This window comes from Cibotium barometz, chromosome 8, assembly GCF_041138505.1.
Source record: "Cibotium barometz isolate CiBa-2024 chromosome 8, ASM4113850v1, whole genome shotgun sequence".
Taxonomy (NCBI): Eukaryota; Viridiplantae; Streptophyta; class Polypodiopsida; order Cyatheales; family Cibotiaceae; genus Cibotium; species Cibotium barometz.
The window spans coordinates 61,995,430-62,009,623 of record NC_141053.1 but is presented as its reverse complement, the minus strand read 5'-3'; the positions used below and the strand labels follow the sequence as shown (position 1 = coordinate 62,009,623).

General features: G+C 44.3%; 1 protein-coding gene and 1 pseudogene across 1 annotated transcript; both read right to left on the bottom strand.

Annotated features, from left to right (window-relative positions):
• Nucleotides 1-5,288: 5,288 nt before the first annotated feature.
• LOC147636521 (uncharacterized) lies at nucleotides 5,289-6,917 on the bottom strand (annotated as a pseudogene).
• A 1,309-nt stretch (nucleotides 6,918-8,226) lies between these two features.
• On the bottom strand, nucleotides 8,227-13,425 carry LOC147636520 (NADPH--cytochrome P450 reductase-like). The gene is made up of 18 exons (XM_086801984.1): nucleotides 12,927-13,425; nucleotides 12,642-12,704; nucleotides 12,109-12,185; nucleotides 11,931-11,988; nucleotides 11,753-11,839; nucleotides 11,138-11,174; nucleotides 10,981-11,050; nucleotides 10,689-10,886; nucleotides 10,517-10,609; nucleotides 10,195-10,420; nucleotides 9,984-10,067; nucleotides 9,743-9,894; nucleotides 9,517-9,613; nucleotides 9,275-9,427; nucleotides 9,042-9,119; nucleotides 8,840-8,962; nucleotides 8,627-8,740; nucleotides 8,227-8,522 (listed from the first exon to the last, which is right to left on the bottom strand). Exons 1-18 carry the CDS (start codon nucleotides 13,179-13,181, stop codon nucleotides 8,442-8,444), a joined length of 2,046 nt encoding a protein of 681 aa, XP_086658110.1. The 5' UTR covers nucleotides 13,182-13,425; the 3' UTR covers nucleotides 8,227-8,441.
• Between the last annotated feature and the right edge of the window lie 769 nt (nucleotides 13,426-14,194).

The window sequence follows — 14,194 nt, the reverse complement described above, 5'->3', positions numbered from 1 at the left end:
TGTGTCCTTGCGTTTACGTATAAACATCTTGAAGTGCTTAAATGAAGATGGACACTGCAACTCATACCATTTCTGCAACACGTCCTCTTCGTATGCATGCTATATGCGTGTCTTTCTCAAGTTTATATGAACAACTTATAGAGCTCGAACGAGCATAAACATCAAGGCTATGATTATATTCGACATATGCAATCAATGGACATTGATAGAGATCTCAGAGTACATCGCAAAGTAGATAATTGCTACATGCGGAAGCTTTGAGATGCTTCTTTCAGCCCTAAACACCATCTAGAACATGCTGATGCAAAAACGCAAACAGAAGGGGGAGAGAGAGAGAGAGAGAGAGAGAGAGAGAGAGAGCTAGAAATTCAGTATTTCATATGGTACAAAAAGACACATCTATCTTGCAGCCCTTAGCTACCTCCCATGAAAAGGTAAAACACCTAAACAAATCCTAGTTCTATGACCCAACTCAAAAAGAGTTGAATGATCAAAAACGATGAGTAGTTATGCCTTTTATAGGCTAGAAAAGTCCCTATGGACTAGCTGACTGCTGGTCAACCAGGTCCAGCACAATAAATTCTTCATGTGCTTCATCCGATAGGATTTATGCATTCTTTTGCTAGTCGACAATAACACCACACTGTCCATGAGACAAATCCCTACCAAAAACAGCAACTCATGCTCCTATTCCCTGGTTCTGATAAGTCTTTAATCCTTCTTTATCTGGCTGCACTCTAGGATTAGTCCTAAGATTAGCATGTACATGTGTGTGCACATGACATCCCCCTCTGCTAAACTTGATGACGGGATTCCAATCTGCTTCTTGGATGACTATCATCATCCCATTCTATTCCCGGAGTCCCTCTGTCTTCCTTCCTACTCTGGCAACCTTTTCACTAAATACCCGGTCCAGTCTCCAAATCCACTCTAACTCTGAACAAGATCTATGCATCCGTTCCATCCAGTCCCCATTTCGTTCATGCCCTGTCTCTTAACACCGTCTTGGTCTTCATTCTTGAGAAATGAGTCTGGCACTCTCACTCCACCCCTTGGAGAATCATCCTCCCTTGGAACCGTTGCCTGAAAGCCTTTCCTGACTCACAGGACTGCCATCCACTTTGGGATTTGTGGAATACCACCAACCAACCTCCTGGAAGTTCTTTCCGCTCTTGTGTTCCTTGCCTTGGGTCTCGTACTTGTGCACTTTCATGTACCTTGGACCTGTACACGTTCATATGGGACTAAATCAGTGTTCAGCCTTGCTCAGCCTGATGCTCTGATACCAATGTTACATGCGGAAGCTCTAAGATGCTTTCAGCCCTAAACACCATCTGGAACATGATGATGCAAAAACGCAAACAGAAGAGAGAGAGAGAGAGAGAGAGAGAGAGAGAGAGCTGGAAATTCAGTATTTCATATGGTACAAAAAAGTGCATCTATCTTGCAACCCCTGGTTGCCTCCCATGAAAAGATAAAACACCTACAAAGCAATTATGCCTTTTATAGGCTAGAAAAGTCTCCATGGACTAGCTGACTGCTGGTCGGCCAGGTCAAGGACAATAAATTCTTCATGTGCTTCAATTGACAGGATTTATGCATTCTTATGCTAGCCGACAACACCACCACACTATTTATGAGACAAATGCCTGCCAAAAACAGTAACTCATGCTCCTATTCCCTAGTTCTGATAAGTCTTTAATCCTTCTTTATTTGGCTGCACTCTAGGATTAGTCCTACGATTAGCATGTACATGTGTGTGCACATGACAATAATTCCAAATTCATTACCACATTTGAATCTGAGTTACTTATCATTCATCAAGTTATAGGATTTTTGTCCTTTTCCCGTTTCCCAAATAGCACTTTTGATATCGAAAGTGGACCAAAACACCTTCAATGTTGAAGGCAGCCATTAGTCCTACGTATTGATTCATGATACAAAACTCATTTTCAAATGTGGTAATGAATTTGTAATTTTTAAATTTGTGAGCTACTTTTGAATCCCCATCGAACATAAGAACAAGCTTCAAGCTCATCGATTTGCAGATGTCAATCTAGCAATGCTTTCAAGTATGCTTTCAAATTCATGTTCATTCGAGTATTTCAAATATATTCTACACTACACGAAGGATGCTATTCAAGCACTCACACAAAACACAATAAATAAATTTTTTTTAAAAAGAATCTTGTTTTGCAAGCTTTAGAGCATGGAGTGCACCTGGTTTTGATGTTCCACAGTGCCTCAGCCGCCCATTCATCCACCGTTGATGAGTCTGACAGAGAATCTACAACATCACGTTGGGCACTGGAATTGGGCATCATCTTGCTGTGATCCTGGCCCAGTTGATGGGGTTCCCTTGGTGGCCTCTGCACAAAGCTTATGCTCGGAAAGGAAGGCACTCTTATCAAATATTGGGTGGCCAAGGGGTGCCCATAAGGTACACCTATGAGGAGCTGTGGAGGCTGCCACCGATGGATTCCGCCTGAGATTGGGCCCTGGTGCATTCAGGACCATTTTGCACACCTGTATTGCACACCGATGGACTCCGTCTGAGATTGGGCTTTGGTGAGCTTAAGCTTTACACACCTGTATTGCACTCTAAACTTCATGGCGAGGGACAAGTTCTTGTGCCCCACGTCCTAGGTGAGGGCAAAGTATTTGGCAGGGTCCTCTGACAGCATGATGGCATGCCGATTTCTTTGAAGATGGCCTAGAGTTGCAGCGTGGCGAGGTCCCGATGCTCATCTTTTGACATTTTCATAGGGTTTAGAAGCCCCGGATGCTGCTAGAAATAGTATAGAATGGGCTCGTGTGGATGCTCTGAAAAATTCACACCTGAGGACGCCCTCCGTGTGAGAACTCCTTAGTAGTAGCCTTATTAAAGTCTAAGGTTTTAACCTTACTGTTGACAGCTTTGTGAGAGACGGCAACATCGGTGGACTGAGCGAGGAGATACAATACAGCTTCAACGTTTGTGGTTGTTGCAGAGGGCGGCTCTTGTACCCTTGGCAATACCAAAAACGGTGCGGATAGCTAACTTGGGCCGCAGGTAGGCGCGAGCAGGGTAGCCAGTGAAGACACGAGCGGCGGGCAAGGATTTTAGAGGATGCACAAAGAGCGAAGGCAAGCAACGATGGATGGCTAAGGCAAGTCCGTGTTGTTTTGTGCAGATCAGGTCGATGCTAGTTTGTGTGCAGATCAGATATAGAGAGTACAATCCTGGCTTGTTGTTGCACGCACAGTAGGCAAAGTAGAGCCTGAGGCAGCACGCGTTATATTTTTCTGCATGTTGTTTCGCTTTTTTCGTTGATCTGCTTTTTGTATGGCCACGTGGGTTGTTGCAGTGCCTTGCTTTCTTGGAAGAGTATTACAAGGTAATCAGTTGAATACTTCCCTAGAGAAATGAAAAAAATAATAATAATAAGATTGAACCATCCATCTCTCTCTTGTGTGTGTGTGTGTGTGAGAGAGAGAGAGAGAGAGAGAGAGAGAAGACATTTGCTTGCAAGAAGCTCAAGCTCACCTTTTCCCCTCATTCAAGTTTACTTACAAGGACCTGAAGCTCACCCTTTTCCCCTCATTCAAGTTTGCTTGCTAGGAGCTTAAGCTCACGCTTCCCCGTCATTCTTCTCAATGGTTTCCAAGCACATGATTCCCAATCTACATGTAAGTAAAGCAATGATACCAAATGAGACATCCCAAAGCAAGAATCACACTTACATGGACGTACTCCCAAGATCCGCACACACATAAGCATAATTGTGAAGCACCAAGTACTTATACTCCATGGTGGTCAACACATCATAAATACAACAAGCACAATAAGTGCCGAACTAGAAAGCTTAGGTACCCTTATCCTCTTGATTGCTTGCACCTGTGCGTTGTCAATGTACTTTGAAAGAACGTGTCTCATTCTGTTCATGTATAAACATCTTGAAGTGCTTGAATGAAGATGGACACTGCAACCCATACCATTTTTGCAACACATCTTCTTCGTATGCGTGGTCAAGTCTATATGAACAGCTTATTGTGCTCGAACTAGCATAAACATCAAGACTATGATTATATTCGATGCGAGGAATCGATGGACATCGACAAAGATTTCAGAGTACATTGCAAGGTAGATAATTCCAAATTCATTACCACATTTGAATCTGAGTTACACGTCATTCATCAAGTCATAGGATTTTTCGTGCTCGTTTATGTGAGTGAATTTTATTTTATTTTTTTCCGATACAAAGTATGGCGGGGAGTTGCTACAGTCCTCCCTGAAATTCTATAAACATGGGAGAACGTATCCTTCCCCCACTTCCCAAACAGCACTTTCGATATCGAAAGTGTACTAAAACACCTTCAGTGTTGAAGGCAGCCATTACTCCTACGTATTGATTCATGATATAGAACTCATTTTCAAATGTGGTAATGAATTTATAATTTTCTAATTTGCAAGATACAATCCCCATCAAACATCATAAGAATAATCTTCAAGCTCATCGATTGCGGATGTCAATCTAGCATTGCTTTCAAGTATGCTTTCAAATTCATGTCCATTCAAGCATTTCAAATATGCTCTACACTACACGAAGTATGCTACCCAAGTGAAAATGACAAAAGGCTCTCTATTTATGGCTCATAGGCAAAAACGAGAAGTCAACGCCTAGAAACTGTCCAGTGACATGAAAACCGAGGGGATCTGCAGAAGGCATGGGTATTTTATTTGCCATTGTGAAAACAGCCTCTAGATCCATGCTGTCATTCACATTTGGCCAGTCTTTGAGAGCGATCTACTATTGTTTCATTGCTACTGTTGAAAGTGGCCTAGCCAAAAAGAAAGCACGCTCGCTAGGGTTTGCAGTGTCTTCATATGCCAACAAGAGTAGAGATCTATGATGAAACTCTCTCTCTCTCTCTCTCTCTCTCTCTCATGAAATGCATCAGCAGAAGCTCTCTTACCTTGTCCGTGCACAAAAGGCCATCCCGTTGTGCTGTTTTAGCGCAGGCATCCATGTCTACAAGCTTGCCCCTAGGTATCTCTCTTAGATTCCAATGCTTCTTGTCTCATCTTCCATGCAAAAAATAGGAGGATCGTCTTGCAAGCGACAGGTCTCTCAATCCTTCTTGATAATGTGCGCCATGATGGCGCACATGAGCGCGCCACTGAGCTTGGAGATTTGGTCTATGGGGCCCTCCATGGGCATGGTTGTGGCCACCGCCGACATGGAGGCGGTGCCCGCATTGAGGCTCAACAGCGTCCCCTCTCATGGGAACCACGACACTTGCTCTGGGCAGCTCTGAAGATATGTTGAACTTCCATAAGCAGTAGCACAATGAAGGCTAGGGCAATATACAGGCCGATCTCAACCGCCATCTAGTTGGAAGATGATTTGCAGTGTCCAACGTTGGGTAGAACACTTTTTAGCGTCTATACTTGGAAGGATCACCATCACTTTTCAGCCTTGTGGACCACATTGGCCTACCTTGGTTCATCAAACGCACGGGTTGGAAGCAGTCAGAAACACTCAGACATCCAGTTGGCTTAAAAAGAGCCATATTTGGGAGGAAGTAGATTGGATGAGGCAGTTTGAAACCCATCTTTATGGACCTGTCGCTGTCCTCATTGTGCTTGTTGGGTGAAAGATTGGTCACTTTTGCAGAAGTGTCTAGCGTAATCGCAAAGAAGATCTGATGGACAAAAAAAATCATGAGTGCCCTCCTGATTTCATAGAATTATCGAGTTTGATTGTGGATCCGGTATTTGCAGCCCTCTTGCTTCATCAAAGGCAAAGATCACACTGCAAGGGGTACACACCTTCTCCTTCTCCAAATCATCAGGCGAGCAGTGAGTGCACTTCTTCTTCAAGGCATTTTCAACAGACCCGATTGATTCACTAGAAGTTTGCAGGTTATAACTATCAGGATCAACTCCTTTGTATGGGTCATGTGTGTCAAATTGAGCTTGGAGCTTCCCCCACTCGTCCAAAACCCTCTTCGCAAGGTCAGTTTTAACTTTTGGGACAACCATTCTCATCAAGAAGCTGCTGTTCCTTCCAAACCTAGGGTCATGTGTGTCAAATTGAGCTTGGAGCTTCCCCCACTCGTCCAATAACCTCTTCGCAAGGTCAGTTTTGGGACAACCATCCTCATCAAGAAGCTGCTGTTCCTTCCAAACCTAGGGTGACATCCCTGCGGTGTTAATGTCAGCAGCCAGCACATGGAGCCACACCTTCAAGTAAAGCACCATGTCATGTTCTCTGAATGTGCTAACAAGTTTATCTGCGAGACCAACTGTCCTCCGTGGAGAGGCTATTGACAAGCTACACGCCAGGCTGCAATAGCAAATGTAAACACCCACCTTACTCAATTCCATCAAGGCTCTTGACTTGCCCACACCTGAAGATTGTACACGGGCACAATAGGGACTGTAGTGAGTTTCCTCTCACTGTGAGGCGATGATGAGCAAGTTGTTTGTGCAGTCCCTGTCTGCAATTCCTTCAAACGGAACCCTTATGCACTTGTGGGCGAGAGCCATTTCCATCAAATCACGCACTGCATGGTCATGGTGAGGTCTTTTTTGCAGTACGACACGTAGCAAATTTGGTGGTATCTTCCAGCTTCCAACTGGGCAGCGGTGTACTTGAATAGATCTGATAGCGACTTGTCGGAGCCACACAGGTCCGACAAATAATCCATAGAGATTGAGTCCTCCGACAGGTAGCCACTATGGGAGCTGCAGTGTGGAGATAACACCCACCGATGTGAGCGAGGTGCTGACGAGGGACGTAGAGAAGGCCGTCCTTCGCCATGGCAGCGCGCACCTTCTCAAAAATATCGTGCTCCTGCACTCCCAGGTAGTTCTTGACGAGCACCTTGAACGCCTTGAAAGAGCCGTACAACAAGGCGATGTGCATTTCCATCCGCCCTGACCAAAGCAATGCAGGGTCCAGCTTCTCAATGTGGTTAGTTGTGAACACAAAGATGCGCTCATTGCCGCAGCAGGACCAGAGATGTGCAATTCATAGTCACAAGGAAACTCGGTTTCGGGACCTATCAGATTGGAAACTCCGTTTCCAATGTCACCCGTTTCTCATTTCCTTTGTGCCGTTTCTTGATGAAACTCTTAAGAAGGTTGCATACAAAATATAACTATGTTGTTTCCAAGAAGCCGTTTCTTATCCGTTTCCATTTCCAAGATTAAGTCGTTTCCGTTTCCAATAGCCTTGTCGTTCTTGTTCCGTTTCCCGTTTCATGTGACTATGGTGCAATTTCATTGTGCTCCTTGCTTTTTGCTACGTCCCCTTCTCACCTTCACTTGCTCCCCACGCTTCTTTGGCTTGTGCTTCTCTTCACGTAGCCTATGACCTGGCCTTCCGATGCCTCACCTAGTCCCTCCTCCTCATTGCTTGGCGATTGAGCTGTCGTGCGCTGTGTAGGTGCCGCTCCTAGCCCCGCTGCTTTGCGTTGCTTTTGTCTTGGCTATCGCGGCACCTCTCCAAGCCTCCTTTCTGTCCTTTCTTTTCCTTATCCTTGGCAACTAGGCTGTTGTGCGCTGTGTGGTCGCCTTCTCTCTGATGCTTGCTCCATGCCTTGCGCCTTGCTTTTCCTTCTCTCTTTGCTTTCGGCAACTGCATCTCCTTCTTCCTTGAGCCTATAACCTAGCTGTTGGTGCCTCACCCATCCCCTCCTTCTTACTGCATTGCTAAGCCCTGTCTATCAAAAAAAGAACGTGAGCATACTGGGATATTGGAGATGATCAGGAGGAAAAGCTATGAGCGCACTGATGATCAGTATCAACTACTTCGATTATAGATGCTTTTGCAATGTCTATTTTTAGTATGCTTGGGTAGCCACATGGTCTTCTCTCTGTGCTTGCTTTTGTGCAAGCATCTTAGGCTACCCAAGGTTACCATAGGCTCCAAATTGAATACAACGAGAAGCCACCATCAAGCCAGAGACCCCGACCTGGTCTGCACCTTCAAGGCATGCACGTCCCTTACCATACAGCCCTAGTCCTCACAACTTTCAATGATGCAATTAGCCACAGGGCTAGCTTGAGCCCTTCGGAGGAGTCCCAAAAAGGAACTCTCAAGGGCACATGTCCCCGACCTAGTCTACACCCTCAAAACGACTACAAAGTTGCATATTACTTCTATGAGTGCTTTTGCTATCAGAGCTTTAGCTTTCTCAATTCAAGTTCATCTTCGACAATCACAAAAGCACGGCCTAGAAATGAAAGAATGCACACCTTAGCAACAAGGAGTATCATGTGTTGTAGAACCAAACCACAATCTGCTTGGGCTTTAATTAAGCCTTTAGCTATAGCAAAATTTAAACCGTCTACCACCATTTATGCTGGACCACACCTCACGTGGCCATGCATGTGACTCATGCTCTTATGTATTTACTTTAAAAAAAGAAAAGAAAACTTTGTAGCTCTTAGATCACCAGACATCCCGGAGATATCTTCCTTCAGTTTGCAACTGTTTTACTATGGCCTCTGCCTTGGTGCTATCTACAGATGCCTGCAATAATGCTCACACACACACACACACAACATCAAAAATTCATAGACAGACAGTATCTAGGAAGTCTTGAAACACTCTTCAATGCATCATGTTCCACTTGCCTGCTCTTCCACCAAAGTATGAAGAATCCGGTGAACATCTCTGGCCATGCCCTTGGCATCCCCGCAGACATAAAGGTAGCCTCCACAAGATAACATATGCCATATTTGAGCAGCCTGTGCCCCCAAACAAGTAGGAACTTGATGGATATGGATGACGTGATAAAAATGGCAAAAAGAAGATGAAAAGCCCAGGCAACTAAAATGACACTTCACCTGCTCCCCCATCTTATGCTGTACATATTCTTTTCTGGGACCTTCCCTTGAGAAAGCAACATGGAGATAAGATATCGCACCGCTCTCCAAGAACATGTTGAGTTCATCCTCATAGATATAGTCCTGTAAGCCTATCCAGCTTAATCATATGTCTTCAAGAAATTAGCTGTATATTTTAACAGATGATCTGGCACATATATACCTGCTGACGATTCCTGCAGCCAAAAAAAAGCATTGCAGGTCCTAGAGGTTCACCAGATTGCTTTAGGTAAGCTCTTTCCTGATAACATAACACAATTTTCTCACTAGAGTCTCAAAAACGTGTGCGTCCATACATGTATGTGTGTGCGTGCGCACGCGTAGGCATATTGCCAAAGCAGCATATGTATAACCATACGAAAGAAAAACATATTGATAATAAGCAAGGCCTTTTACCTGCATAAATCCCCTGAATGGTGCCAAGCCAGTGCCAGGACCAACCATTATGATTGGAACCATGGGGTTTGCGGGAAGCTTGAAGTTAGACAATCTTACAAACACTGGTGCCCAACTACACTTGTCCCCCACTTCTGAGGCAGGCAGTGAATTCTGACATTTTAGAAATGAAATGCAATAAGAAAGATGGTTGAGCCCTAACACATCCTTAACAATCTGAAAAGTTGTTTGTTTTTACTTACTTTCATCCAGGTGGAGCAGACGCCTCTGTGGAATCGGCCCGTTGGACTCACTCCATAGAGAAGAGAGCAAGTTACATGGATCCTATCAGGCGCAAATCTGTGGGAGAACAAATCAAATTTAACTCTTGGAGCCTCTCCAAAGCACACACTTAAAAGATGTGATGCACAAAAGTTTGCTTTATCTAGCACCAAAGCTCCAAATAAGAGCATCAAAATGTAAGCATGCCTTGGAGAAGAAGAAATGCTGTAGTAGCGAGCTTGAAGACGTGGAGAAACCGCTGCAAAGAAAACGCCAAGCGGCGGTTGTGCTGAAGGAAACTCAGCCATAACTTCTAAAAGACTCCTCTGGCTAGAAGTGATCCACTGCTGGAACTCATCCTGTCATAGCAAACCATTTATCAAGATTACTTCGTATGTACAAGAAGCCTTGGAGATGAAGGATGCTTGAAAATCATTTGAAAATGAACCTTGCCAAGGGGTGAGGCCAGGAACTTCAGTCGGTCTTTCTCATCAGGATCAGAGGCATGAGCCGCAAGTGCAGCAAGTGCAGCCTGTGCTAAAACATTGTAGGCAATGAGCTTTTTTCTCAAGCAGCTAGTGATCATGCTTTTGGATAATTTGAAAAGAAAAGCTTGGGGGATGACAAAACCCACGTGGTCTGGGTCAATCCCTTCATACCTTACGTGGTGGCGTGAGGAGATCTGCATAGCAAGCCAATGCAGCTCTCAAATCACAAGGCCCTGGGAATGGGGGGGGCAAAGAACCAGCCATTGGTGAACCATCTTCAGCTTCACAGTGTAGAGAAAACTTTGTGTCCAAGGAGTGCCCAAGTAATCTGCCAGCCTCCTCAACATTTTCGGTAGTGTTTTCTGGAAAAACTCCTATGTGATCCCCTGTCTCATACCTGATGAAGGAAGGGCACACCTCAGAACAGGTAAGGGCCAAACAACAAAGGGCAGATTCCCTCTACACACAACACGTAACAGGCTTCGACACTCACGTCAAGCCCGTATGTGCTATATCAAACTCCAAATGAATACATGACCGGTCAGACAAAGGAGTATGCAGCTCCCTCCGCACAGCCACATTTGCCCTGAGGAAATACCATAAGAATAACATGATCCATGTTCTCCTAGCAAAACAAAAAATCACAAACACTTCAAAATCTTTACCTGCATGGATGGCTAACATCGTAGAGTGCCTGACCATTGACCTTGGCTGTGTATGTATCCTCATGTACCTTGCTCTCACTTTCATGGATGACAACACGATACTCAAGAATAGCAGCCGTGTAAGGTGTGGTGACGGCTGGGGTGGCATCATTTGCATCAATCAGAAGCAAGTCCAGGTTGGGCCACAGCTCCGCACGCCTGTAAATACCAGGTACATACCATACAGTGGTGATCAGCCATAGTTGTAACAGGTGCACAAAGTGTAGACTCCAGAAACACCCTATTTTCTTACCATGCAGAAAAATCATCTTCTATGCACTGGTCATCATCACCGAGGCCACATGAAACCAGCTGTTTGGCCCCTGCAAGAGGGATTAAAGTCGAGCGTAAGTAAAGTACATGCATTAAGTTGCCATCTCAAGGCCCAAAACATCAAGAGTCTGACTCACCTTGTCCTGCAAGAGCCTCATCAACTTTCTTTGCAACCTGCAGGCACAGTTTAATCATGATAAAGAATTTACAAATTTTAATATAACTATTTGAGTTAATCAACTGCGAGTGCATCACAATTCTGTTGGTCCCTGGTGCAATCAGCAAGAGCACGACTGATGGGAGAGAGAAAGAGATGTTGACCGGTAAGATAATCAGCACATTAACAAGGATTAACAAGGGGATTAAGGGAAGCACTCAAGAGAGTCGTGGTGGGAAAAGCATATTTGTATTATGTTATTTGGTCTTGTCTTAATAGAAGAGGCCCCCTTTATGCTGCCACCAGACATGCCACATGTCAAGGCATGATGCCAAGTGTCCTAAGAGGAGTCACCTTCACACATCATTGCTTACATAAGATCTTTCTAAGGGGCTGTTCCCACACATAAATGAACCTTCACACTAGCGGCTGTTCACACACACTAGAACCGCTTTATTTAAGCCCTAATTCACACACAAACAAAGGCTAGTTTACACAACCACCTAGCTCCTTTTTATTTACTAACCCATTACACATTTTCACTACGTGAATGTGAATATTCCCAACAAATTCATCATGATATCAGAAAGTCTACCTCATTAAAATGTTCATACTGCCTGTTGCCTAGGCCAAAAACAGCATATGACAGACCCGAAAGCCAAACCCCTCTACCTTCCTTCCCCTGCACAGCTTCTCCACAAATGATCATGAGATACACGCCATTGGGCCAGTAAAGAACACTAGGAAACAATGAGGAAGGAATATCTACATACCTCAATAAACCACTTGTAAAACCTTGCTGCATTGTCGGTAGGCTCTCCATCTCCATAGCTGTGAATTTAAGATAACACTTGAGGCTAAAACGGCATATAAGTAACCTGATAAAAGCTTCAAACCATAGCTCATTAAAAACTCAAGGCTATTTCACCCGCCAGAATGGTCACCACATACGTTGCAAGCGTGAAGAGTGTTAGATTTTCCTCCTTTAATTTTTGTTCGTACTCATTGTCATCTGCCCCGTACTCATCCTTCATCAAAGCATTCAAAAACCATGTAAAAAAGGGGATGAAAAGTGTTCTCAATAAGACCATCTACTTCATAGAGGGGTGAAAAGGCCTTTTCATCCTTCATCAAAGCATTCAAAAACCATGTAAAAAAGGGGATGAAAAGTGTTCTCAATAAGACCACCTACTTCATAGAGGGGTGAAAAGGCTCCTTCTACACCCGCCCCCCCTTTATTTAAAAAAACTTGTAAAACACAGTTTGACTACTCTTCTGTGTCCTCATCCATGTGTACAATAAGGTGTCGATGGGCTGTGCCCATGCACATGGGCAAGCATCCAGGCCAATTTTGGATGGAAGAGCGTGAGTTCAGAATCTACAACATGCCATCACATGATCTAGGAGGCCTCCTGTGATCTTTCTTTCCTTCTAATCTGTAATATTTCAATGGCCATACTTCAGAGGGATTTCAAGAAACCAACCAGATCGACCACCTTGAAGACCACCCGGTTGTCGTACCGGACTTTCCCTTCTTCGGCGAGAGCCTAGAAGCCAAGGCATATTCAAAACAAATATTGGAAAACCTTCCAAAAAATCATGAAAGCAAGGAATTGAAACTGATGTGCGCGCGCACGTGTGCGCAACCTCAAAGAAGACCAATCTAAAATTCACTCGGAATTCAATGGGTTGAATCCAAGAGGGGAGAATTCAATGGGTTGAATCCAAGAGGGGAGCCCAAGCCAAAAGAAGAAGAAAAAAATGGGTACCTTGGCAAAACCTTCTGCTGTTCCTGTCTGAGTTCCGAAGAACACTGTGACCTTCTTCTTGGACAGATCTTCCAAGCTGGGCTCAGGGACCTCTACAACAAGCTTTCTGGGTGCAACATTTTCTTTCTCTTTCTTCTTCTCGCCTCCCGAAGAGCGCCAGAACAGCAGCGCGATGGACAAAATCAGCACAGCCGCTAGAATTGGCAGGGCTAAGGGATTCTCAAAGAGAGCAGTGAGCGCAGAAGATTGCAACATGGCTACAACCGACCCTGATGCAGAAACCTTATGTGACTGTATTTACCAAATGCCCATCTGAGTTCTGACGGAGAAGAGGGTGCCAGTGCCACTGATGGGTAAGAGGAAGGTCAACGTCTGGAAATCATAAAGATGGGTTGATGCTAAACTCCAGTTTAGAGAGAGGTCTGTGGCGAGAGCAGATTCGCTGATCCCGATCCCCCCCAAGGAAATTATAATTTGTAAAATGAAATTTTCCAAGTGGTTTATAGAAAATGGGTTTGACCTTATATAATGAAATTTTGCAAGTGGACTCCTTTCTGATGGTCATTACCCCACTACATCCCTTTGAGTTCCCCCATTGTAAACTATAGCCGACAAGGGCAGCTTCCACTTGCATTGTATAATCTAGGTGCCCTGATCACTACAAATAATCGATATCCAATTCCAAGGATTGATGATTTACTTGATGAATTGAGAGGAGCAAAATATTTCTCCAAGATAGATCTCAAGTCCGGGTATCATCAAATAAGGATGAAAGATGGTGATGAGTTTAAGACGGCATTCCGGACTGAAGGGGTCTATTTCAATTCATGGTTATGTCTTTTTGATTATCAAATGCCCCGGCCACATTTCGGGCTCTCATGAACAAATTTTTAAAGCCATTCCTCTATAAATCAGTTTTGGTCTTCTTTGATGACATACTTGTGTATAGCAAGTCAAGGGAAGAGCACTTGATGCATGTGGAGCAAGTGTTGAAGGTATTGAGAGAGCACAAGTTGTTTGCCAAGCAAAGCAAGTGCACCTTTATGTCACAAGAAGTGGAATACTTGGGTCACATTATGAGCAATGATGGTATTAAGATGGATCCCAAGAAGGTACAATGTGTGAAAGAGTGGCCTACACCCACCAACACTATTCAACTAAGGAGTTTTTTGGGATTATCATCCTTTTATAGGAGGTTCATATGCCATTATGCTCACATGGCAGTCCCACTTACCAATAGGCTTTAGAAGGGAGCATTTTTTGGGATG